The 22,959-nt window shown below is 47.1% G+C and overlaps 3 protein-coding genes across 4 annotated transcripts; 2 read left to right on the top strand and 1 right to left on the bottom strand.

Moving 5' to 3' along the window:
* Positions 1-116: 116 nt before the first annotated feature.
* Positions 117-11,483, top strand: NPHP1 (nephrocystin 1). Its single transcript, XM_029961646.1, has 18 exons — positions 117-199; positions 275-454; positions 767-965; positions 1,233-1,334; positions 1,834-1,925; positions 2,196-2,235; positions 2,503-2,587; positions 3,155-3,249; positions 3,808-3,936; positions 4,781-4,855; positions 5,154-5,264; positions 5,817-5,899; positions 6,894-6,970; positions 7,213-7,312; positions 7,714-7,826; positions 9,403-9,476; positions 9,583-9,627; positions 10,987-11,483. The coding sequence occupies exons 1-18, from the start codon at positions 117-119 to the stop codon at positions 11,269-11,271; spliced, it is 1,968 nt and encodes a 655-aa protein (XP_029817506.1). The 3' UTR covers positions 11,272-11,483.
* Positions 11,484-12,963: 1,480 nt separating this feature from the next.
* On the top strand, positions 12,964-15,395 carry MALL (mal, T cell differentiation protein like). The gene is made up of 4 exons (XM_029961677.1): positions 12,964-13,090; positions 14,141-14,308; positions 14,414-14,542; positions 14,871-15,395. The coding sequence occupies exons 1-4, from the start codon at positions 12,989-12,991 to the stop codon at positions 14,931-14,933; spliced, it is 462 nt and encodes a 153-aa protein (XP_029817537.1). The 5' UTR covers positions 12,964-12,988; the 3' UTR covers positions 14,934-15,395.
* Positions 15,222-22,953, bottom strand: ASB3 (ankyrin repeat and SOCS box containing 3). 2 transcript variants are annotated; one of them, XM_018077544.3, is made up of 9 exons: positions 22,625-22,953; positions 22,180-22,338; positions 21,166-21,278; positions 20,660-20,795; positions 20,276-20,453; positions 18,808-19,005; positions 17,790-18,041; positions 16,617-16,750; positions 15,222-15,900 (listed from the first exon to the last, which is right to left on the bottom strand). In XM_018077544.3, exons 1-9 carry the CDS (start codon positions 22,818-22,820, stop codon positions 15,635-15,637), a joined length of 1,632 nt encoding a protein of 543 aa, XP_017933033.1. In that variant the 5' UTR covers positions 22,821-22,953; the 3' UTR covers positions 15,222-15,634. The 2 variants fall into 2 exon arrangements, with proteins under 2 accessions (XP_017933033.1, XP_017933034.1); XM_018077545.3 differs by having other exon boundaries at positions 22,693-22,823.
* Positions 22,954-22,959: the final 6 nt, after the last annotated feature.

The following is a 22,959-nucleotide window of genomic DNA, read 5'->3' as shown; positions in this document are numbered from 1 at the left end:
CAGCACAGCACAATCCCTGCTTGGCTTCTCTCCAATTTATATTATTTATATCAATTTATGTTATTTTAATGCTTTGTTGTGTCCAAGTCCTGCACGTAAAATGTTTTATCAGCCCAATGCATTCTTTGGAAGCAGAGAGTGCAATTCAAAATTTAACGTGGAATTTCACCTTGGCAGAGTTTGAAAGGGCAAGGAAAATGTCAGTAAAGAGGGAGCAAGAGCAGCCCAGGGAGGGGAAAGCTTGTAAGGCATGTCTGGAAAACTAAATTTATAGGGGAACTTTGATTCCTTGGGCAATTTGTTGTGTTCTTTGTCAGGCTGACGAGCCCGCACCAGTGGGGAATTACAGCCAGAGGAAGGAAGAAGAGGAGAAGCTGCTGCTAAAACTCTCCCAGCAGCTGCAGAAACTCCTCCTTGTCTTGGGTCAGGATAACGTGACAAAGTATTACAGAGTGTGAGTAGCTCAAACACACAGCCTGTGGTTTTATAGAATGGTTGGAAAGGACCCTGAAAAGCTGTTAGTTCATCCCTTTTATTATCTGAAAAATAGAAGGAAAGAAAAAGAAGTGCTTGCAAGATCAGTGATTTCTGGCTCACTGGGTGTTGGATAATGTTTGGAGGAGAGGGAGGGAGGAAGCACCGCTGGGATTTTGGAGTTTCTTCAGGGCAGAGAGCAAAACACAGGACTGAAAACGCTGTGTCTGACAGCACTTTCAAAACGTTTGGTGAAAAGGAGAATAAAAACAGTCTGATTGGTTTTGGGTAGGGATGAGGAACATCAGAAAGGTCGTCATGGAGAAGATGGAAATGAAGAAGAGGAGGAGAGTGAAGATGAAGAAAGTAGTGAAGAGGAAGACAGTGAAGAAGAAGAAGATGAGGAGAAGTTGTTGGACGATCCAAACGTTAAAGAATGTGTTGCTGTTGGAAACTTTGAGGCACAGCAGGAAGGGGATCTCACATTTGAGGTAAATACTCTCTGTAAAGGGCTTTTACTGCAGATCAGTCTATATTAAGCAATAACTATAACTAAAGCCTATGGTTTTGGGAGCCACACAGTTCCTTGTGGGATCTGGGGGGAAATGGAGTTTTCTTGGAGCCCAGTGTCCTTTTGCCACCCTCTGTCGTGGCAGCGTCTGGGATCTCTGTTGTAGGAAAAAAAATCAAGGGTTTGTGGGGTTTTAATGTAAATATTTGGTTGTCTTTTGTCTCTGTCTCTCCTTCCAATGCCAAAGAAAGGTGAAATCCTGCTTATCCACGACAAGAAGGTGGATGGCTGGTGGGTGGCTGAAAATTCCAAGGGGGAGAGAGGCCTCGTTCCCAGGACCTACCTTGCGGTTGGTGTGCTGCGACCTCTGTCCTATCTCACCTCTGGGCTTTCAATGATCATACAGCTGCATAAAATTGGGCACAGTGCTCGTGTGGGGAGTGTGTTGTTTGGAAATAATGCCAGTTGTTTGGAAATAATGCCAGTTTTTGGGAAATAACGCCGTGTTTTTATCCAACGGGGGTGGAGATGTCCATCAAAAGCAGCATTTTTGTGCCTTGTGAGGATGTGGCCGAGAAGTTTCTTGACTATGGAAGTCATCATCTTTGTCACTGAAGATCAGCTCTGATGACTGCAAGCTGCTATGGATTAATTTGGGCTTTTTAATGATTTATCTGCAAAGTGAGTCCATGTAAATGTTGGGCAGTTTTCTGCAGCTGCAGTGATGCATCACAGACAGAATCTCTCCTTTTCTAAGCTATTAACGTGGGCTGTGGTTGGAGAGGGCACTTTTAAGGACAGAACTGGGAAGAAATCAAGCCCTCTGCCCTTTTGAATCTGAACTGCAGGTTCCCAAGAAAGAGGAAGAAAGCCAGGAGGAGAGGGAGGAACACATAGAAGTGGTGGATGAAACAGCAGATGGGACTGAAATTAAAAGAAGGTAAAAGGAGTGATGTGAAAGCAAATAAGTATAAAATTATTCTTCCTCCTCCTCAAACCTGGCAGTACATTTCTTACCTCACAGAGGTCTTTGGTTCTTTCCAGTACAAGAGCCACGTGCTTTTTTTTTCTCTTGAGTGGGTTTGTTGGGGAGATCTGAGGTGTTAGATATGGTCAGGAAGCTGCTGCTGTTTGAAAACAGACCCATATTTAGTGTTTAAATTTTTGTCCACACAAGGCTATGTTCTAAAAACCCCCGTTTTTCTTCCAGGACAGACTCTCACTGGAGTGCTGTACGAGCCATCACAGAGGTGGGTGCACCTCTTACACCTCTCATAATGTTGATTATTCTGCAGATAAGCTTTGCCCTTTTACCAAACACGGTGTCTCATATTACAGATTGTTCTTTTTAATTAGCATCTCTATTTTTGGGGGGGGAGGGTGGTGTTTGGTAGCAAGAAATGCCACAGAAATGCTTCAGATGAGGTGGCTCATGCACCAGATCTCTGGTTTAAACAGAGTTCTAAATTAGCTGTTGAATTATGGCAGGAACACTGATACAACTTTGGTTTTAACAGCATGACACAGTGCAGGTACTGACCACCATAGGAGCAGTTCCCACAGGATTCCGCCCATCCATGCTTTTCCAGCTCCTAGAGAAAGGTAAGGATTTCTTCTGATAGTTCCAGTGCAGGATTCTCAGGGGTCTGTGGTGAGTTCCTCACCCTGGTCACCAGCCTGTTGGAGTACAACCAGTATTGCTTAATTATAATTGGCTATATTTGACCCATCAAATACTGTATAACAGGCTTTCCCCCCCCCCCCCCTTCAATTAGGTTTTAATTTATCTGTGTGAAATCCTGACAAACTTCCTCACAATTTCAAAGATTTTTCTCTTTGGAAGATCCTGTTGACGTTGGAGGAAATGATGATTTTTTTAAAATTTTATTTCAATCTTCCCTTTTCCTTGGGGAAGGTGATTACACATCTCATGTTTTGGTTATCTTTTAGTTTAAAACATTTCAGCTCATTTTGTTGATTAAATGATTGTGCTCCTGGGATGAAACACTGCAGAACACTTACAAATGGTAACCAGAGCTCATAGAAAACACCTGCATAGTTTTGTTTGGTCAAATATTCAGCTGGACCTGAGTTTTGGGTGTTGTTCATTTTGTGGCACTAAAGATCATTTAAAAAAATGAAGGATTTTCAAACTCACCCTTGTTGTAGGCAATGAGTTTCGAGCGAGTTCCTACTTGCAGCCTGAGCTGACTCCATCCCAGCTGGCTTTCAAAGACCTGGTGTGGAACTCTGAAAAAAACACTGTGAGTATCACTGGTAAGGGAGCCTCGATGCCTGTGGGTTGGGGAAGTGATGGGATCTCCAGGTGGGAACTGGTGGCAGGATTTCCCATTGGTGGGTGAATGAGAGATTGCCATGTCCACCCAGACTCCTTAGGCAGGAGATGTTACCACATCCTGCTCTCCACTGGGCAAAAAGTCAGTATAAATTGTCAAGTTGGGTATCTTTTAAGAGCCATTTAAGTCTGTGGATTCCCTCCCTGTCTGGGGTGAAGCAGTGGGTGACTGGTGTGAAGTTTTAAACCACAAGCCCTGTGAAATCACAAACTGAATTTGTCTTCTTTCCTACTGGCTAACGATCATGTCTTCATCTGCACCGTTTTTGGAATATTTTTCCTGCTAGGACTTTGTCTGTCCCACTAAAACACCTGTAGCAATCTCCTCAGGGGAGAACTAAAGGCTCATGAAGGAGTTCGTGGCTGGGAGAATCCCTGCAGTGACCACCTCACTCAGTCACCAAACACAAAACCACACGGGCAGGGGGGCCCTGGAGGTTTAACCCTTCCTTGTGCCGTATTCCAGATCCATCCCAGAGCGACCAGAGTGTCCCAGGTTGTGAGTCTGTGCAGCTGCAAGATGATCCCTGTGCCAGGAGCCAACGTGCAGGTGCTGAGCAGGCACGTCCGACTCTGCCTGTTCGACGGCACGCGGGTGAGCGAGGGCTCTTTCCGTGGCAGGGGTGACCCGAGGGGCTGTGGAGCCCCCAGGATCTTTGGGTTCTCTGCTAGCCAGCTCCTCCAGTTGTCTCACTCACACAATCTGCCTCCCCAGGCTGCTCGACTCACGCTCAGATTGCTCTGGTTTGAGCCCATCCACCCAGAAAAACAGTTCTGAATGGGTTTAATGAGCAAACAGGACAGGCTGCACTGACAGGCACCAGGCATGGCCAAACTTGCACACTTACCCTGTGTCCCACCCTTGTTACCCCACAGAGCACCTCCATCCCTCCCTTTTTCTGCCTTGGTTTCTCCCCATTACTACTTCCATCCCACAGTAAGCCAGGGGCAGTCCCAAAGTGCCCTTCCCCTGCCCTCTCCTCCCCTGGGCAGTGTGAGGTGCCCCAGGGAGCTGCTCCTGACTCACAGTGACAGTCACACCCTGCCCCTGGGGCTGAGGGCTGGGCTGGGCTGCCCTGGGAGGGGCTGGGGCAGGAGTTTCTCTGAGCCCATAATTTCGGTCCCCCCAGCTGCCCTTGTGCCTCGTGGCTCGTTGGTGTCTGTGGGGATGAGTGGGGTTGGGCTGATCTCTCTCCTGGGGTGGGCCTGGGAGTAGCTGGGTCAGGGTCAGGGTCAGATTCCCCCCTGCCCTCAATCCTCTGCCCCTTTTTGTGTTATGTGCAGAGCAGCTTTTTATACCCACGTCCAGCAGTTTTCTTCCAGTTGTCTTTGCTGTGTGCATTGTTGGATTAACCTGGGATAATCTGCACTTTGTTACAGCAGCAGAGCTTTCCAGAAAAACTTTGCCTTAGCTTTTTCCCCCCCACTGTCATGTTTAGGTGCTGAGTAACATCCACACGGTGAGAGCCACGTGGCTGCCTAAAAATCCTCAGACATGGACCTTTTCTCCAAGGGTAGGTGACACAGCTACTGAATAACTAGTTATTTAAGCTTCTTGCTTGTCACTAAGAAGTCTCTTTTTAGTGTGCTAAAACTCTATGGAGTTTTAGTGTGCTCCACAGCTGTGCTCCATGGAAAGAAAAAAGAATAAGGTTTAGACTGAAACTGGTTCTCTTCTCATTTTTATCTCCAGTGGGATTGGGTCTGAGGTCTTGTGTGAGTGAGGGATGTGCTTGATGGCCTTTAAAAATGAAGATTTGTTTCAGATAGTTACATTAACTTCTTTGTTTCCCCTCCCTCTCTCTGTCTCAGGTGATGGGCCTCTTACCCAGCTTGCTGGATGGTGACTGTTTTGTCAGGTCCAACTCTCTGTCATCAGACATTGGGATATTGTTTGAGCTTGGCATCACTTACACGTGCAACGTGAGTGTGTGAAGGTGCAGCATAAATCCCTCCAAGTGCAGGTTTTTGGAGGGATTCTATGGGCAGACAATGCCCCTAACTAGAGAATAAAAGCTTTCTGACTAATGGCCATGAGCAGACCTGTGGTTACACTGAAAAAACTTGTTCCAAACACCCCCTGTCGTGGCATCACGAAGGACCAGTTCTCTCTTCACTCCTGCAGGTTTTCTCTCCCTGTGATTTGTTTCAGACTGATGGGCTGTACAGTTTGGAAACTAAAATTTTAGCTGTTCCAACAGCATGAATGAACAGTGGTTTCTAACTCCAGTTTGCCCAGATGCAGCCTGTCCATCTGGGATGGGTGTGCTGCTGAGAAGTACGACAGGTTCTAGCACAAGAGATGGCAAAGGCCAGAAAAACTACCCTAAGGGAAGGCAGGTTGTGATTTTCAACACACAGGGGTGAAAGAGGAAAAGGGGAGGGGGGTCACCACAACGATTTTGATGGGGTGATTATAATTAACTGTGCTTTGCTCAGCTGCTCAAAGCATTTATGCTTCTCTTTTTTTCCTAGTCAACAGGTGTAAGGGGAGAGCTGAGCTGTGGCTGGGCATTCCTGAAGCTTTTCACTTCTAATGGGATCCCCGTCCCTTCCAAGTGAGTTTGACACGTTTTCCTGCTCTCTCTGTCCTCACATCCCCATGTACATACACTTGTTTTACACTGTGAGTAAAGCTCACCTCCCATACTGCTCATCCAGACCAGTCCTCTGGGATTCTGCCTCTTCTTTGTGTGTGCACTTTGCTGCTTATCCCTTTCCCAGGTAAAAATTTGGAGACTGGTTTCCAAGACCTGGAATCAGATGAGAGTTGTTGTGAGTGAATCTCTCTTGGAGAGTGTGGAGAGTCTTGTATTTTGCAGCTGAGTTATGATTAGTTTCTGGGCCCACTGATCTAAAAGAATAATAAAGTGTATAACTTTCTATTTTGTTAAGTGTAGAAAAGCTTTCTGTCTATTTACAGAAATGATTCATCATAGCTTAGACTTGCAAGACTTGTTTTTTTAGCAAATATTGGTAGATACATATATATATTCTGAATTTATCTGAATCACAGGGCAAAAAAAATACCCACTGTTCTCTAAGTCTCTAAATCTCTTCTAAATCCCATTTCTAATTTTGTTTTACTATTTCATTAAGTTAAACATGGTATCTATACATTAAATTTCATGCTTGCTTCGAGAGAACTGAGATTACATTATTCTTTAAGGAATTTTACATATGGAAGATCTAAAACATTGCAGTGATGACTCCTCAAAAACATTTCAGTGAAACAGCTGCTAAATTTCATACAAGAAAAATATTGGAGCTGTGGAAAAGAAACAATGCTGCTGGTTGCTTTTAAAATAATTAACTTCCCAGTACAAGAAATTTCCCAAATAATTCACTTCCCAGTATAAGACAGGTTTCAAATTTATCACCTGGGGTTTGGCTGCTTAGCTGGATGCAGTCACTGCATCCAAAACACTGCTTATAACATGGAGGGGTGTGTCAGGTTTTGAGAGAGCGGGTTTTCCTTTCTCAGAAAGTGGTTGTGCTGTTCTCTCATGTCCTTAAATATTTTCTTTTAACTGTGCTGCTCTTTTCTGACAGGATGTACGAGCTGCTGCTGAGTGGTGGGACTCCCTACGAGAGAGGTGTCGAGGTGGACCCTTCAATATCAAGAAGAGGTGTGTGGTTTCTCCTAAATGTGATTTAAATAAAACGCCGTGGCAAATGCTGTGCCTCTTTTACAACAGCCTGCTTTGGGTCGGTGTGTTCTCATTTTGCATTGATTTCATGATTCCTTTACCTGCACTTCCCTTGGCTGTGGAGTGCTGGGTGGCAAAGAGTTCCCATGAGGCTGTTGGGATGTAATTCTGGCCGTTCTTTCCACCTGGCTGATTCCATTCCCGGGGGTTTGTTCCCGCAGCAGCTGGTGGGGTTTTCCATCAGTTCCTGGCACTCAGGAAACAGCCTGTGCTGCTGGTGAAGCTGAGGTCACCAAGTGTGCAGTCCAGAGATGTCCTGAAGTAAGTACAAGAGACATCCTGAAGTAAGTACAAAGTGAGAAAGAATTCCAGACAGCCCGGGATGGTCCCAGAGATCAGCGTTCCCCTCCCACGGAACACTGGCTGCGGAAAAACCCGAGGCTCGTGTCACCTGCATGTTGTACTCCATGTCTGTTTGATGCTTGGGGTTATTTTGTTGGAAATAAAGTCTTAATTTAAGTTTAGATAAGATGGAAAACTGCAACAGCAGGAGTTGGGCCCTTGGAGCTGGATCAGTGTCCGGAAGCGGTGATGAATTCATGGAGATGCCATGAATAAACAACCTCCATGGAGCTGTCCTTTCCCTCAGGTTTTGGTGGATGATGCTCTGTAGGAGCAGTTCTCAATAATGTCTCAACTGCTGTTCTTTGTTTGCCCAACAGTTTTCTGCCAGAAACGTTAATTGGGAGCACGAGCTATGTCCATCTCTTGGCGTTTTATCGGCAAATCCTCGGAGACGCCCTCCTGAGGGACAGGACGAGCATGCAGAGCACAGGTGAGAGCCAAAGAAAGCTCAGGTTCTTCCAGAGAATCACCCTCTCTGTTCATCTCTCTGAGGTGTTTCTGTCATTGAGGTAAATCATCCTCTTTATTTTTATTTTTTAATTACTATTTACTCACTGACTAACGCAGGGAGAGACAGAAGTGGAAGAGTTCTGGTTTTAGAACTCAGGGGCTTGCCCTGATTTTGCAACTCTGTACCTTATTCAGCAAAACTAATAACAGTTTATAGCCTTCCCCATTTTAAAATCCATTTGAAATAAGGAAAATTTACATTTCTTAACTGTACCACAGGTGAATTTATATTGGTACCGAAAGCAATTTTCTTGTGTTTTCTCCCATCTCGTCTCCAGACTGAATTATGAATCATCTGTTCCTATGTAAATACATTCCCTTGTGCAGTTGCTGACATTTTTAACTTAGAATCTTTATCATACTTAAGCACCTGAATCACAGTTTCATCTGTCAGAGGTGCTTAACTCCCTTCCTGATTTTCTTCAGCTTTAACATACATCCTGCCTGTACTGATTTCAGTAGGTGAAAATAAATTAATGCTTTAATTAATAAACTCACAGAGAGAAACCGAAGTGCTTAGTTTTAAAGACGAGGTGAGAACTGCCACACTTACCTGATTTGATCTTCATAACTTGGCACAGCAGATCAGGCTCTCCTGGGATTAAATTGCACCCCTTTGGATCCAGACCTCATTTGAAATGACTGAAAGGTGTTTCAGAAGTTCTCCTGGCTGTGTGTCACTAAGGAAGATTTCTGTTATTACAAAATCACCCATCACTTCAGAAACAGGCAGTTTAAAATGCCTCCTGATGTCTCACAGGAGGCATCAGTTCTGGCCTGCAGCCTTTAAATGTTTTGGTTTAGTAAAACCTTCGTGTTTACTAAACTTTCCATCAGCTTCAAGAGGAAGAAACGACAGTGTATATTAAATATTTGAACTCACGAGAGAAAGGAAAGACTTCAACCAAAATTCTGCCCTCTGTCACTTGTAATCTTATCCACAATCTCATCAATGAAGATAAGGACAGGAGCAGAGCACTTTCTTTATGAGAGGCAGCCCAAAAAGCACCAGGACCCCTGTGCAGTGGGATTTACCCCACTTGGTAAATTCTCTGTGCCACTTGGTACCTGCTTCTCTTAAAATGCCACACAAGACACGCCAGGTCGAGGTAGAACCCAAGTGTGTTTATCCATAACATCCCAACCAAGCAGCACAGTTGCAGCTGTGTGTAAAAAAAAGGCAGGTGCAGGAATGAGGGAAAAAACCCCTCAGGCAGGTAAATGAGGAATATTTAAAAGGAATATATGCTTGCTGGTGCTCCCAGTAAACCAGGAGCTGGTTTTTGTGTGTCTGCTCTCCTGGTGTGTCTCCCAGCCACTGAGAGCTGGCTACAGTCAGAGAACTCAGTTGTTAGGGAGCTCTCCTGCCTTCCCTGCCCTCAGGAGAACTGTTACAGCTCATTTTCCCTTTGGAATAATCCGAGGGGAAGGGATGTGCTGAGTACCCGGATGTGCTCTGTACTTAGCCTTGTGAATGTGCTTGTTTTCTGTTTCAGATTTAATCTGTAATCCTATTTTAGCAACTTTCCCTCAGCTCGTGGATCAGCCAGACCTGATGGATGCGCTTCGGGTACGTTACCTTGTCAGGATTTCCAGACAAAATTTGAGGGTGTTTTTGTCCTGTGAAAAGATAAAGTTCTCCACAGCCTTGGTCTGATTTTACGTTTCATTTTTAGAGTGCTTGGGCAGACAGAGAAAGAACGCTGAAGAGAACTGAGAAGGTAACAAACTATTGGTTTTTCTTTCCATGTATTCAGTGGAGTCTGAACTAGCTGCTCCCTGTCAGTGTTATTGCTGCTCAGCTTTTCCTCTCACTTACTTAAAAAATACAGACATGTTAAATAGAGTTCTTAACACTTCTTACTCTGATTTATAACAGTAAACCAGGAGGAGGAGGATAATTAAATTAACTTGTAACTGTTTGTCTCAGTGTTGTTGGGGGAGAACCTGTTACTTCCATGGATACAAAAGAGGCTGTGCATGCCCACAAAATCATCTGCCTTCCTCCAACCTCTAAGCTCAGGTCTGCCTGGGAAAAGGCCCCCAGATTCCTCCCATCTCCCCACCCCAGACAGTTTTAATCCCATGTTTTGGTGTGGAGGCAGCTGGAGAACTGACCCGGCTGTCACCAGGCTCGCCCTCACCCTGCCCTACCTCCTGTCCTCTGCCCGGAGAGCAGCTGCAGGGAACTCCATGGGGAAACCACTGGCTCTCCATCCAGGACTTCCTGGGAGCAGCAGTGGGATGTTTCCTTCCCCGTGCACAAGGATTGCTCCCTGTTTACACAAACCCTTGAGTCAGAATGGCTTTTTCAGGGCCATTCATCCAAAAGGAGAGGGGAGCTGCTCACGGAATCGGTGACTCCCCGGGATCCCAGAACCATCCAGTTTTACCTGACTGGCATGTGCCCCTCCCAGGGCAGGACTGCTGCCTGCAGGGTGCTCACCCCTCATGGCTCTGTGACTCTGAGCTGCCACATCTCCCGCTGAGCCGTGAAGTGCTCGATGCCGGGCACGGCCCTCGCGGCTCTGGAACGCTCCGTGCTCCAGGAGTTTTCCTGCTGGCAGCAGTCAGGATCCTTCCTGTGTGTTTGATAATTGACCAGGCTGATCCTTAAGTCTCTGGGTTTTCCAGACTGGCCTCTACAGGGGAACACATAATTCTCACCTTGGAGCACCCAGGGGCAGCCTCACCTCCTGCTCAGAGGAGCGCGGGATCAGAGCTCCTGGTTCTCCTTCTCTCCACCTCAGGAAAATGAGCAGAGTTTCATCCTCCCAGGGCAGGGAGGATGTGGCACTAGTTTTAAGAAGGAATATAAATACCCCACAAGCAAATCTCAGTGCCTGTGGTTTGTGGGAGCACTGGCAGGGCTTTGGAGAGCAGATTTGTTGATCTATGGTTTGTATTCTTTAGGCTTATCCAAGACAATGGATATTTGTTTAGGAAGGTCAAATCTCTTCCCATTGTTATCCTGGTACTGGGGGTTACTTGTTTGGTTGGGTCTTCTCCCTGTGCACAATCCTTTGGAGAAGTGCTTGGCAGCACCACGAGTTTGCACTAAAGTATTTTCTTCCCTGCAGAGAGATCAAGAATTCCTGAAGTCTGTGTTTGTCCTGGTGTACCACGACTCTGTCTTCCCTCTCCTCCAGTCCATGTTCCTCCCCAGCTACAAGTGGGCTGAGGAAGAGGCAGAAATGTCCCGCTGGAAGGCGATCCATGACTTCTTGAGGAAGAGCCGGGAGAACGACGGCGCTCTGCAGTACCTGCTGTCCTCAGAAACCACCCACAAAGCCTTTGACATCTCAGAGCTGGCTTACGATTTCTTAGGAGAAGTGAGGAAAAATCCTGGAGAATTAATGGATTAAAGAACAATTCAGGCTCTCTAAGGACGGGGTAGCAACACAAATAAATTCTTACCAAAGGGACCGTACTATTGAATCGTAATGAGTATTTTAACAAATTTACATTTTGGGAGAGACTGGAATTATTTTATCAGTGTAACTTCAATTTTTGACAAACGTTGGACAAGGCTCTGCTTGTTGTCTGTCACTACCTGTTGTAGCCACTTCGAGTGCCATATTTTGCGGAAGCTGAGGCTCCACTTCTCAGCAATTTCCTCCTCTTGTGCAGCTTCTTCCAATTAATTCCCAGTGTTGTTTTAATCAGGGTGAACAAAAGGCCCTTTGTCCCTGTCCCCCAGCAGGCTGGGAGCAGGGAAGGGGAACAGCAGAAATCCTTAAGAATGCTGCTGAGCAAGGGCAGCCAGGTGAGGGGAAAAAATCCTCTCTTGCCCAACCCGTGGACAGCACGTTCCTCCATTTTTAGACTGTTTGTCTGCTTTTCTCCCCCACTCAGGAGAAGGCTGGGCCATTCACAGGAATGTGCCTGACCTAACACACCTAACAGCTGGTGGGAATTCAGGGCACTGGCTCCCCTGGGATGGCTCCCTCCGTGCTGACCCCTGTGCCAGCTGCTTTTCCCCGAGCGCCTTGTGACCGCAGTCTCCGTGTGCTGCCTCTTCCCAGGGGGAAATTACTAATCCGGTTTCCCTTTAGTGCTGGAGCATCTGGATGCTTCCTGCAGCGTGATGGGGACATTGCCACTGTGTCTGATGGACTTCGGCCCAGGCCAGGCAGTTTTGCCAGGTGGGAAATGATTTAAAACAAGATCTTTCAAGCATAGTGCACAGAGCCCCAGAGCAGCTCCCACGGGAGCACCTGTGCCCTGGAGCCTCCAGAAATGCCACAAAGTGCTTCCCCCGGCCTAGGAAGGGCTCAGACAGGAAACATGGATTTGATCTTTGGTCTGTGTCACACAAGGCTTGGCAGTTCCTGGGGCATCACCTGACTCTCCTAACACAGATGGGATATCTTACCGGGACAGTGTCCTCCTGCTGGAGCACATTGCCCCAGTTAGTGAGGTGATTCTGTCCCCTCTGGGTCACCTTCAGCCTTCCATCCCATCAGCTACTGGGGAGTTCTGGGGCCAGGCAGAGTCTGCTGGATGAAGCAGCGAGTGCCTCCCGAATCCAAAGTGCATCCATCAGGATGCAGAAATCCCAGCAACTCTCTCTCAGACCTTTCAGGGCATTTGGGAGCACAGGGGCAAACCCTCCCGGCTTGTTCCAGAGTGTTGCCTGTCAAAATCATCTGCCAGCCACTTCTGGAAGGCTGGATGTGCCTGCAGGGCGTGGAGGGGTCTGATGTGAACACGGAGCAGAAACCTGAACAGAAAGGGGAGGAGGCAACAACACTGGAAGGGAAAATATTTCAGGCTTGGAAGCGTGCCAAGGACAGCAACTGTTTGCAGGAAACATTTCTGCCCCGGTGTGTAGGAAGTTTTCTCCTCTCCCCTCTGGGTAATGACCTTGAACTGACTGTGTGGCAGGGCCGGGGTCCCGCTGCCCTCCCAGCCCTGGCAGAGGGGCGTGTGGAGCCGCAGTGCCGGGCGGGTGCCGAGGGCTCCCGGGCCGGCGCAGTGCCAGCCTGGGCTGGTTCCTGTGATTACGTCCCGCGGGTGTGTCCCTTAAAACCCGGTGCAGGCGAGGGTGAGCCGAGTGATCCTGGTGTCAGCTGAGGAGACATGGCCTCGGTGGGTCCCTCCACGGCCTCCACACAGACCGCCCTGCCCTCCGGACCCGCCGTCTTCAAAACCATCCCCTACGCCTTCATCCTGCCCGAGATCGTGAGTATCCCGAGCTCCGCTGCGTTACGGCACCTGGCTCACGGCTAAATTCCTGGGAGCAGCCCCCAAATGATCCTGGACACAGCAGTTGTGGGAAGTAACATCTTGTCTTTGAGCCTGTGCTGGACAGGTGGTCTTCGTGATGGGGTTTTTTGGAACAGCTTGAGGACAAGGTACACTCCAGCTCCATCCGAGGGTCACCGGCTGCCGTAGGGCTAGGAGAGGCTGAAGAGCTGCTGGCTCCTCAGGGCACAAGCAGCTCTTGTTAGCACCTAGAAACTGCTTGAAAATCAAGGGAATTTCGCTCTCTGTATCAAGCCTGTCTGTGTCTATCCTGTATCGAGTCTTCCCAGGGGTTGAAGGCAATTGGGCGTCTTCTGATGTGTGACATTCCACGATTCTTTCAAGTGTTCGTGGGTCCAGAGGGCACCCAGTGCGACTGGCTGCAATAATAGCTGGTGTACTTTGACACTGGGCTGGAGACCCACACCCCGCTGCTCCACAGGCACAATCCCTGCAGTGCCAGTGGGCTCAGCTCCCCGCAGCAGTTCCGGGCTTCGCCCACCGGAGATGGGGTGGCACAGGGCAGCACGGGCTCATCCCGACAAACCCCTGGTGCTGTTTGTGCACAGTAAACCTGTTGGGTGGATCCAGAGCGAGCTACTGGCTCGGGGCTGGTGTGGGGAGCTGTGAGGAGGCCTCCTCATGCTGGATTTCAAGCCCTGGGAATTAACGAGCGGGGCAGGGCCGGGCAACGCTGTGGCTGTGGCCGTTCACCTTTCCCAGATAAAAGCCCAATTTTCTGCTCAAGCACCAAACGCCTCAGGGTGAGACATTTCCTTGCGTGGAAGGCGGCAGCAAACCTCTCCCTTTCGTAGGAACACTCACTTCCCATGAGTGTTCAAGGAAACCGGTGCCGCTGTCGTGCCGGGATGCTCCGGGAAGGATGCAGGGCTTCCGCTGGCTGCTGGGGCCAGCCCAGGAGGGACTTGGAGGGCAGGAGTTTTCCTCATCCCGTGCTCACCCGAGGCGCCTGTTTGTCCCCGGCAGCTCTGCGGGACCTGGGTGTGGATCCTCGTCGCCGCTACCTCCGTGTCCCTCCCGCTGCTGCAGGGATGGGTGATGTACGTGTCCCTCACCTCCTGCCTCATCTCCCTGCTGCTCCTCCTCAGCTACCTCCTGGGCTTCCACAGGAACAGCGAGAACTGGAAAGTGCTGGTAAGGAGGGGCCGGGACGCCGGCAGCTGTCGGCAGGGAGGGTCCATCCCAGCCCTGTCCGGCTGTGTGTCCCTCTGGAGCACTCACCCGAGCCTTGCTTTGCAGGACAGTTTGTACCACGGTGCCACGGCCATCCTGTACATGAGCGCCGCTGTCCTGCAGGCCAACGCCACCATCAACTCTGAGTTCAGCCCCAACTCACCTCTCTACTACCAACTCAACAGTGCTGCCTCGGTGAGTGGGCCCGGAGCACCCCGGGCAGGCTGGAGAACCACAATTCCCCCTGGGAGAGGCAGCAGCAAACATTAAAGCCATGGCAGAGCCACCCCGAGCCCAGCAGCGTCTCACCGGGCAGAGCTTCAGCTCCTCACCTTGGCTGTGCTGTGCAGCCACCATGAGCTTCCAGGGTCCACCTTGCAGGGCTGGCTCCTGGGAAAAGTTGGGAACTTTGCCTCTTCTTTGAGGCTTGGGGAGAGCTCTAGGTTGGGAGGCTTCACTGGGAGGAGGTGGGGTTGGACCCTCCCGGCTCACCCCAGCTTGTGCTCTTCTTCCTCCTGTGCAGTTCTTCGCCTTCCTCACAGCCTTCCTGTACATCCTCCATGCCTTCAGCATCTACTACCAGTGATCCCAGTGCTCCCAGCAGCTTCTCCTCTGCAGGACGAGGGCTTTCCCAGCGAGGGACCCCGCTGTGCTCCCCGAGATGTCCCTGCCCGGCCATGAGGACGGAGGGTCCTTTTTCACTTCACCAGAGGAGGAATTTTTGTTGGCACACGGTGGTGCCCGTGGGGACATTCCCTGCCTTGCCCCGGGCTGAGCAAGGGGAGGGACTGGGCGCAGGCTCCAAGCCTCCAGCTCCGACATTCTGCCAAATGTTGATGACCAAGGGAAGGGGAAAAAAAAAAGAGAACCACTGTTCCTTCAGCAAACAATTTCCTTTCTTATGTTATTTGCCTTTCTCTGGTTCAGCTACATTCCTCCCCAACACATAAATTGGCAATAATGATGCAATACTGTGTTCCCTGACTGTCAGGTTGTGCCATTTGGTAAACGCTGTATTTGGAATAAAGCGTCCACTGACAGATTTTGACCACTCTGTAAGCTGTGTTCATTGAACAAGCTCATTTTACCCCCTAACAGTTAGAAAAAAAAAAAACCAACAAAACCAGAAAATGTTCGCTTCGAAAGCTACAACAGGCTTTTTAAACAATAAATCATGGAAGTCGTAGCAAAGTTATAGACGTAGTATAAAACTACAGCTTGAAAAGAATTCTTACAGCGGGTATTTACAGTCGTGTCTCCCAATTCCCGTTACAAAACCTGCAGAGTTCAGGCACTGGTGTTGCTGGTGTCGCTCCTCCCTGCATCCTCAGCCACGGAGGGAGCGGTGGGAGGAGCTGCCTGCTCTCCCTGCCCCGGGGAATCCTCCAGGTCTGGGATAGCGTTGACCCGCAGCACGTCCAGGTAGAGCAGGTATTCCTGGAGGCAAACCGGCAGCGGCAATTCCCGGATGGCGCGCTCCGAGCGCAGCCGGTCGCTCCTCAGCAAGGACCGGATCTCCAGCCGGCACAGGTGAGACAGGGGCGGAATGAAGGCTGGAAAATTGAACCCCGAGTCAATCAGGGACACTGTGGGACCGCCTGCAGTTCCCCGGATCCCACCCCGGGCTCTGGCAGGTAACGAGCGGAGCTCTCTGCAGTGAAGGGATTTGCCAGTCCTTGAATTCTTCTGTTCCCTTTCCTTTGCCCCCCCCAGCTCCCTTTCCCTCTCCATCTGTGGTTACTGGGTGCTCTTACAACACAAATATATTTACTAATAGCAAAGGAAACAAAGAGGGAACTTCACCTCAATTTCCCCAAATAAACCGTTGTGGTTTTCTTTTAGCTCCAAAAACATCCTTCTGGCCTCAAACATTCCAAAGGAAGCATTATTAAATAACATTATCACCTTCACATTTCAGAAATCTTTACAGATCTTTTAAATAAGAACTGGCTTTGAAAGGAGTCACTAACAGACACCTGAGCACAATTTTTCGGTCACACCTGTGTGTTAAAGCCGCTTTTCTGAAGGGTGAACTGCCAAAAATTCCTGGGCAACCAATTGAATATTTTGGCTGACCACATTTTTGAGCAGATTTGATTTTTTTATGGTTTGTATTTTAATTACTGTCCAAAGCTTTGGACAGAACAGGACAGACACTCCACTGGAAATACAAATCAAATTAAAAAAATAATTTGGAATATCAAATAAAAAAATAACTTGGAAGCTGGCATACACACAGACTTTTTTTTCTCCTGCCTCTTCTGCTTACCAAAGTGGCTCTTGGGAGTCCAGGTGAACTTCTCCTTGTATTGGGAAAGGTATTCCTCCACACCTCGAGGAAGTCTGCTCCAGTTCATGAACTCCAGGACAAAGTTAAGGACGTTTTCACTCGCAGAGAAAATCCTGCGTGACAAAAACTCCCCTAAAATACCATTTTACACAACAGCATAAATAGAATAATGAGAACAACACAGAGAGAGAGCTTTTCTGACAAATCCTTAACAACCTCCATCCCAAGCCTAGAAACAGGAAGCCACTACAGAGAAATCCCAAGTAATTCTACAGCACAAGTCTTTACTGATGTAATTTTATTTCCCTCCGTTTCCTTCCAAAACTAAGTTATTTTTCTAGATGACGGTGTGATGGGTGTTATATTAAAAAGTGGGTGTTCAAACAGAGGAAGTAATTGCTATAAAAAGTATTTGTGGGTTAGGGAGTAAAATATCAAAAAGCACCATGTGTGATATGCAAGGACAGTGAGATTTGTTCAGTCACTGAGTTGCAACCTTGTAGGGTGTTTACTACAGCCAGCAGAAAACACAAATATTTCAGAACTTTAAACAGGAGTTGAATTCTGTAGTGCCCAACTAAATATAAAACATCACCAAGTCGTTATTTGTACGTGGAAAAACTTAAATTAAAAAAAAAAAACAAAAAAACAAACAAAAAAAATAAAGCCCAGACTGGAACATTTGCCACATTGTTTTGTTTAACAATCTTGAACCGCATCCGTTTCCTCTCCTCCCAGCCCTGGCCCGGCTTCACTTCCCATTTGCTTCCCATCCCATCTCTCCTGACCTATTTCTCCCATTTGAAATTCTTCTTACCATCGCTGCATTACAGTATTTACACACACCTACAAAATCTGAGCTAAATTTGGGGGCTATAAAGAGATGTTCTATATAAAAGTCGGGCAGTGATGCCTTTCTCCGGGGGAGTGATATAAAGCAACCTCCCTCCAGTCTGGCTTTCTTCCTACACCGAATTTTTTTCCCCGGCTCCAGACGTGGTGGCGTGCGAATGATTTATCTCAGACTTTCCACAGCCCCTCCCATTCCTGATCGTGGCAACTGATTATCAAGGCCCATCCTGGGAAAGCCCAGGTTATAAACCAAGCTTTGCCCGCGGTATTTAGCAAGTAGGGGAGAGGGGCTCTGCTCACCAGAGGGCACACATGAAATTCAGGGGGTCAAAGCCAGCCAGGAGCAGGGAGGGCAGCCACTGCTTGTATTCCTTGTGCACCGTGTTGCTGTAGTGGATAAAATCCGTTAATTCCTCCCCGGAGGGCAGGGAACAGCCCAGCCTCAGGAAGCGCCGAAACAAAGGGAACTTCTTATGGCACAGGCAGTGTCCCAAGTTAACGGCCCGGAGGGTGATCCCGTGCTTCAGGAGAACGTCGATGAAGTGAAAATACCTGGGAACAGGGAGGAGGAACAGGGGCATGCCGTTAAGTTTTCCCCTCAGAAAGCATCTCCCACTTTCAGCATCCAGCCGTATTTGCAGGGAGCTCCGGTTTTAAAAATAAAACCATTTCACTGCAATCCTTTTGTCGTTATCCATCACAACGAGGTGATGACGTGATAACGGTGTGATAACGACTGAGATTATGACCGATAATTAGCGCGCTGCTTTTTAGCTTAGTTAATGATTAGAGGGCACATCTCTTCAGGAAAGTGGTGATATATGTTACCTGTCTCATTCACAGGACATTTAAGTAATTACCTGCTCTGCATCCCTTCCTAAATTATTTAAATTATTTATTATTTAAGCAACACCAGGACAGAAGGGGGGAAAAAACAATATGCAAGGATTTTTAAAAACAACTTCCTAGGAGCATGCCATGGACTAAATTCCCCACTAATGAACCTCTAATGAATTTAAAGGCAGCACCTAAGCCATCAATTTTGATCCACACAAGTGAAACGCTCTGTTAGAATCTGGGTTTAAAGAAGATTTAAAAGCCTTTATTGAAGATGTTTTCCCTAATGCAGCACACAGCGGGACTTGGCATTAATATTCCCAAGGAGGAGTGTCTGCAAAGGGGGAACTAAACAGAATTCTGGAAAAAATGCTAAATGACAGGCAACAACTGAGGGAGGAAGGCGGGAAAGTGAACGTTTGAAGTTAAATAAAAGGTGATATAAGCACGAATAGTTTCAAAACAGAAGAGGCTTCCTTACTCTTTTTGGAAGATCATGCACATGGGGGATCTGCAGTCGAAGTCAAGGCACTCCTGAGCATCTGGGCTGAAGCCCTGTTTGAGCAGCATTTCCAGACACGCCCCGTCCCCTCCGTATATGGCGGAATACACAGGGCTCAGTTTGCCCTTGCCCTTGTCACAGATCCGGTCAGTAACTGGGATCAGCAGCTCCAGGATCCTGCAAATATTTCAAACCACTGGTTTCTGATCTCGTGCCACGATTCATTTTAAACACACAGCCAATTTTCACACGGTTTGGAAGAAAATCCTGATTTTTCACTCCCAAGCCTGCACAGAACAACCTTGATAACTCCATACACAGGTCCTTGGCAAACACTGTGCTTTGGCATGGATTTAGGCTGGAAATAAATATTTTAATCCAAACCAGGGACAGCTCTTTCCTATTATCTCCCACTCCTTTTTAGAGCTGCACATTAAATCCAGACTTTTCTGAAGTCTGGAATCAAACTGGAAACGTGAGTTGCAAATAAAAATTAATATTTAGTGGAACAGAAAAATCTTTCTGTTCATAGCTCACAGCTCCAGGCTACATCACATTAGTGACAAACACCAGTTCCTTTACTACTGGAACTTACTGGTGCTGCTTAGGGGTCACCAGTTACGTGCAAATATACATGCAAATCATGGAGTTCCTGAGAGCTCCTTCTCCCCAGTGTCCTGCTACTCCAGAAACTTCCTTCCACTCTTGGCTTTCTGCAGTGGAACTGACTTGTATCACTCAAACTGGCCAAAGCTACGAATGCATTTCTGGAAGGGTTAAAGGGACTGTTTTGTGGTTTTGATTTTTCTGCCTGGTTCAGCTAACTTAATATTTGCACCTAATTACTTCTGCTACTTACTGGTTAGGAATATAATTCTAATTAGCAGCTGTTCAAGCCATGTATAAAGCCATGTCATTTATGTTTTATAATGGAGAGTAAAATGGCCATGAAGTGAATTGGTATCTGGTTCAGCACTGTGGAAAACCCTCTAAACTCATTAGAATGTGGATCAAACCCAGGTTAGATGCTGAATTAAAAATTATACAACCAAAGAATGGTTGAGGTTGGAAGGGACCTTAAAGATGATCCAGTCCCACCCCCTGCCATGGGCAGGGACACCTTCCACTAGCTCAGATTGCTCCAAGCTCCGTCCAACCTGGCCTTGGACACTCCCAGGGATGGGGCAGCCACAGCTTCTCTGGACAACCTGTGCCAGGGCCTCCCCACCCTCACAGGGAAGGATTTTTTCCCAATATCCCATCTAAACCTACTCTCTGTCAGTTTGAAAGAGACTACTAACAGACATTTAAAATGTGAAAAGAATTAAGACTTCTAAACTACAAATCAGTTTGAACACTCATTTTTCTTCCTTTTAGGCCCAAACTTCCTCCCTGGGGATTATATTTGTGTCACCAGAATCTTCTGGACGCCTTTTCCACCACCTACTTTGCATGGCCCATTTCGGCCGCGGCGTGAATCGGCAACTGCCACTGGTCCTCGTTGCAGTAGAGGTTTGGGTCTGCCCCTGCTGCCAAGAGCAGCTCCACACATTCCAAGTGTCCCTCCTGTGCAGCAATCAGCAGGGGGGTGGCTCTGTCCTTGGCCTGGCAGTTGAGGTCTGCACCTGACACAAAACAAAACCAAAGTCACGTTCGCCGGTGATTATTTTTCCCCGGCGCGACTCCAAACTCAACGAGTTTTCCACAGCAATAAGGAAAGAAAAAAAACACCCCAACCTAAAATTTCAGATTACGTGCAAGAGCAGAACTAAAATTGTGTTTAGTGACAGCTGATGAAGGTTCAAAAAGGGAAATGAAGGCTCGTTATTACCGTGGGACACCAGCAGCCGCAAACTCTCCAGCTGGCCATACTGAGCAGCGACAAACAGGGGGGTAATTCCAAAGTCATCCCTACAGTTCTTGCTTGCCCCTTTCTCCAGGAGGATTTCCATTATCTCAGTGGAACCCTGAAATAAGTATTTTTACTCTCAACCAACGGAAAAGCAAAGAAATTACATCATCTGTTTTCCCCACACACACTCCAAACTGAAATAAGACACAATATGTCAATATTCTAAAGATGCATTGAATAATTAATGGTCAAATAAATCAGACAAGTTTCAATTAATTTATCACATTTGCTCATTTATGTGATAAGTACAAATGGTAATTAAATGAGTTTATTAGCACCATTAAGCCACCATATTTGTAAGTACAACCTTATGACTGCTTAGGTTGGTTAGGAAAATGTATCCAATAAAAATGCAATAAAATAAATAAATTATCACTCAGAACACACCAGTGACATGGAAATTACAGGATGTGCTTAAAGGTTACCTGAAAAGAAGCTTGGTGCAAAGAATTCCATCCAGACCAACAATGAGGACCTTCAATATTTGCTCCGTGTTGGAGCAGAAACTTTATGACCTCTGTGTGTTTATTTTCAACAGCTTCAATAGAACAGTAATAAAAAAAAAAAAAGGAAAAATAATAATTATTAAAGAACTTTCAAAAGAAAGAATTTAAATATTTGGATTTACGAACTCGCTGAAAAACTCAAAAGGTCTCACTGCCAACTTCCTGACATAATAATCAGAATTATTTTAAATTTGTCTTATTTCTTCTTACTGTCTTTTGTGTTTACACCCCAAAACCGTGTTGGAGAATGGAAATTATCCACGAAATTTTTAGTTAAACTTGTTAAAATTCCACCTCCACTGTGTTAAGACAGATAACAAAAGCAAGTTTCTCTCCTCCCTCTTTCCCATGGAACATGGAGACAGTTCCACAGTAGACAATGAACTGCATGGATGCCCAAATTCCCCCTATCTTGGAACAGACTTGGAAACAAAGGTAACACGGGACCTGTGATGTTTGCCTGGCTATGGAGGTAAAACAATGAACACATTTAATCAGATGAGTTAGACTCTGAGGATTCACCGTTTAAAGCATTTAATTATGTCAAACATAAATCACAGAAGAAATGCTAAAATGGTGGACCTTGATTACTAAACTAGAAATGGCAAAAATTAGTCTTTTCATGTAAGAAGCAGGGAGGAATTAAAATAAAACCAAAAAGACTTGAAACAGCCTCATCCATACGGTAATCCTGTATCTCCTAGAGCTTTCCTGTGCTAGGAACAAAGAAGAGGTGATGCAGCAAACCAATTTGGTTCGACAGTTTTGTTTTAAAACACTGCCTGAAACAGATTTATCCATAAATATAAAAGGGGGATTTCCAGAGCCACTCCATCTCTGAGCCTAAACCTTGGTATTTAGGCTACAAATCTATGGGACACGGAACAGGAACTTAATTTAAAGTTGGTTTTCTGGGATTTCAGGAAAGCTGACCTAGGAAGAGCGGGGTGGTGGCGTCGGTGGTGACATCGTTGAGGTCAGCCCCGGCTTCCAGGAGGACACGGAGACATTCCAAGGCCCCGTGACGTGCCGAGAGGTGCAGAGCACAGAGCCCTTCGAACGTCCTCGAGTGGATGTAGTCATCGGATGGGGCTACAGAGAGGGATGAGGAGGGGGAAAGTGGGATATTCAGCAGCAAAGTACCAAAATACAGTTACTTTGAGAAAACGAGGGAGTTATTTGAGATGTGTGGCCTACAAATGTGCCTCTTCCAAACATCACTGGCGAACCACAACCTGCCAATTTCTCTTTACCACAGCTGTGAAACCACGCAGGAACTCCCAAAACAAGTTAAGAACATGATAAATCTACGTCATTTCTATTTTCTACGACAGGGTAATCGAGCAGAAAACCACACTATTTACTATGTTCTCTTTACCTGCACGAATGAGCAGCCTCAGGCACTCACTGGAATTGTGTGCTGCCGCTTCGTGGATGGGCACCCACCTCCTGTTATCCGGGACATCGATGCTGTATCCCTGAGCAATTAATTTCCTCAGGATTTCAACGTTCCCTTCCCTGGCTGCAAGGCCCACGGCCGAGCATCGGTCGGAATAGGCCTCCGTGAAATCCATCCTTGGGATCGAACTCTGCAGGAGGAAGAGAGGAGGGGAAAAAAAAAAAGAGATGCGTGTTGGTACAACCTATGTAAGAGAGAGGTTTTTGTTTGTTTTGCAGAGGATTCGGTTTGGTTTGTGGGGTTTGGAGGAGGGT

This window comes from Manacus vitellinus, unplaced genomic scaffold (assembly GCF_001715985.3).
Source record: "Manacus vitellinus isolate BGI_N305 unplaced genomic scaffold, ASM171598v3 scaffold_38_pilon, whole genome shotgun sequence".
NCBI lineage: Eukaryota > Metazoa > Chordata > Aves > Passeriformes > Pipridae > Manacus > Manacus vitellinus.
This window is presented reverse-complemented; position numbering and strand designations above follow the sequence as displayed.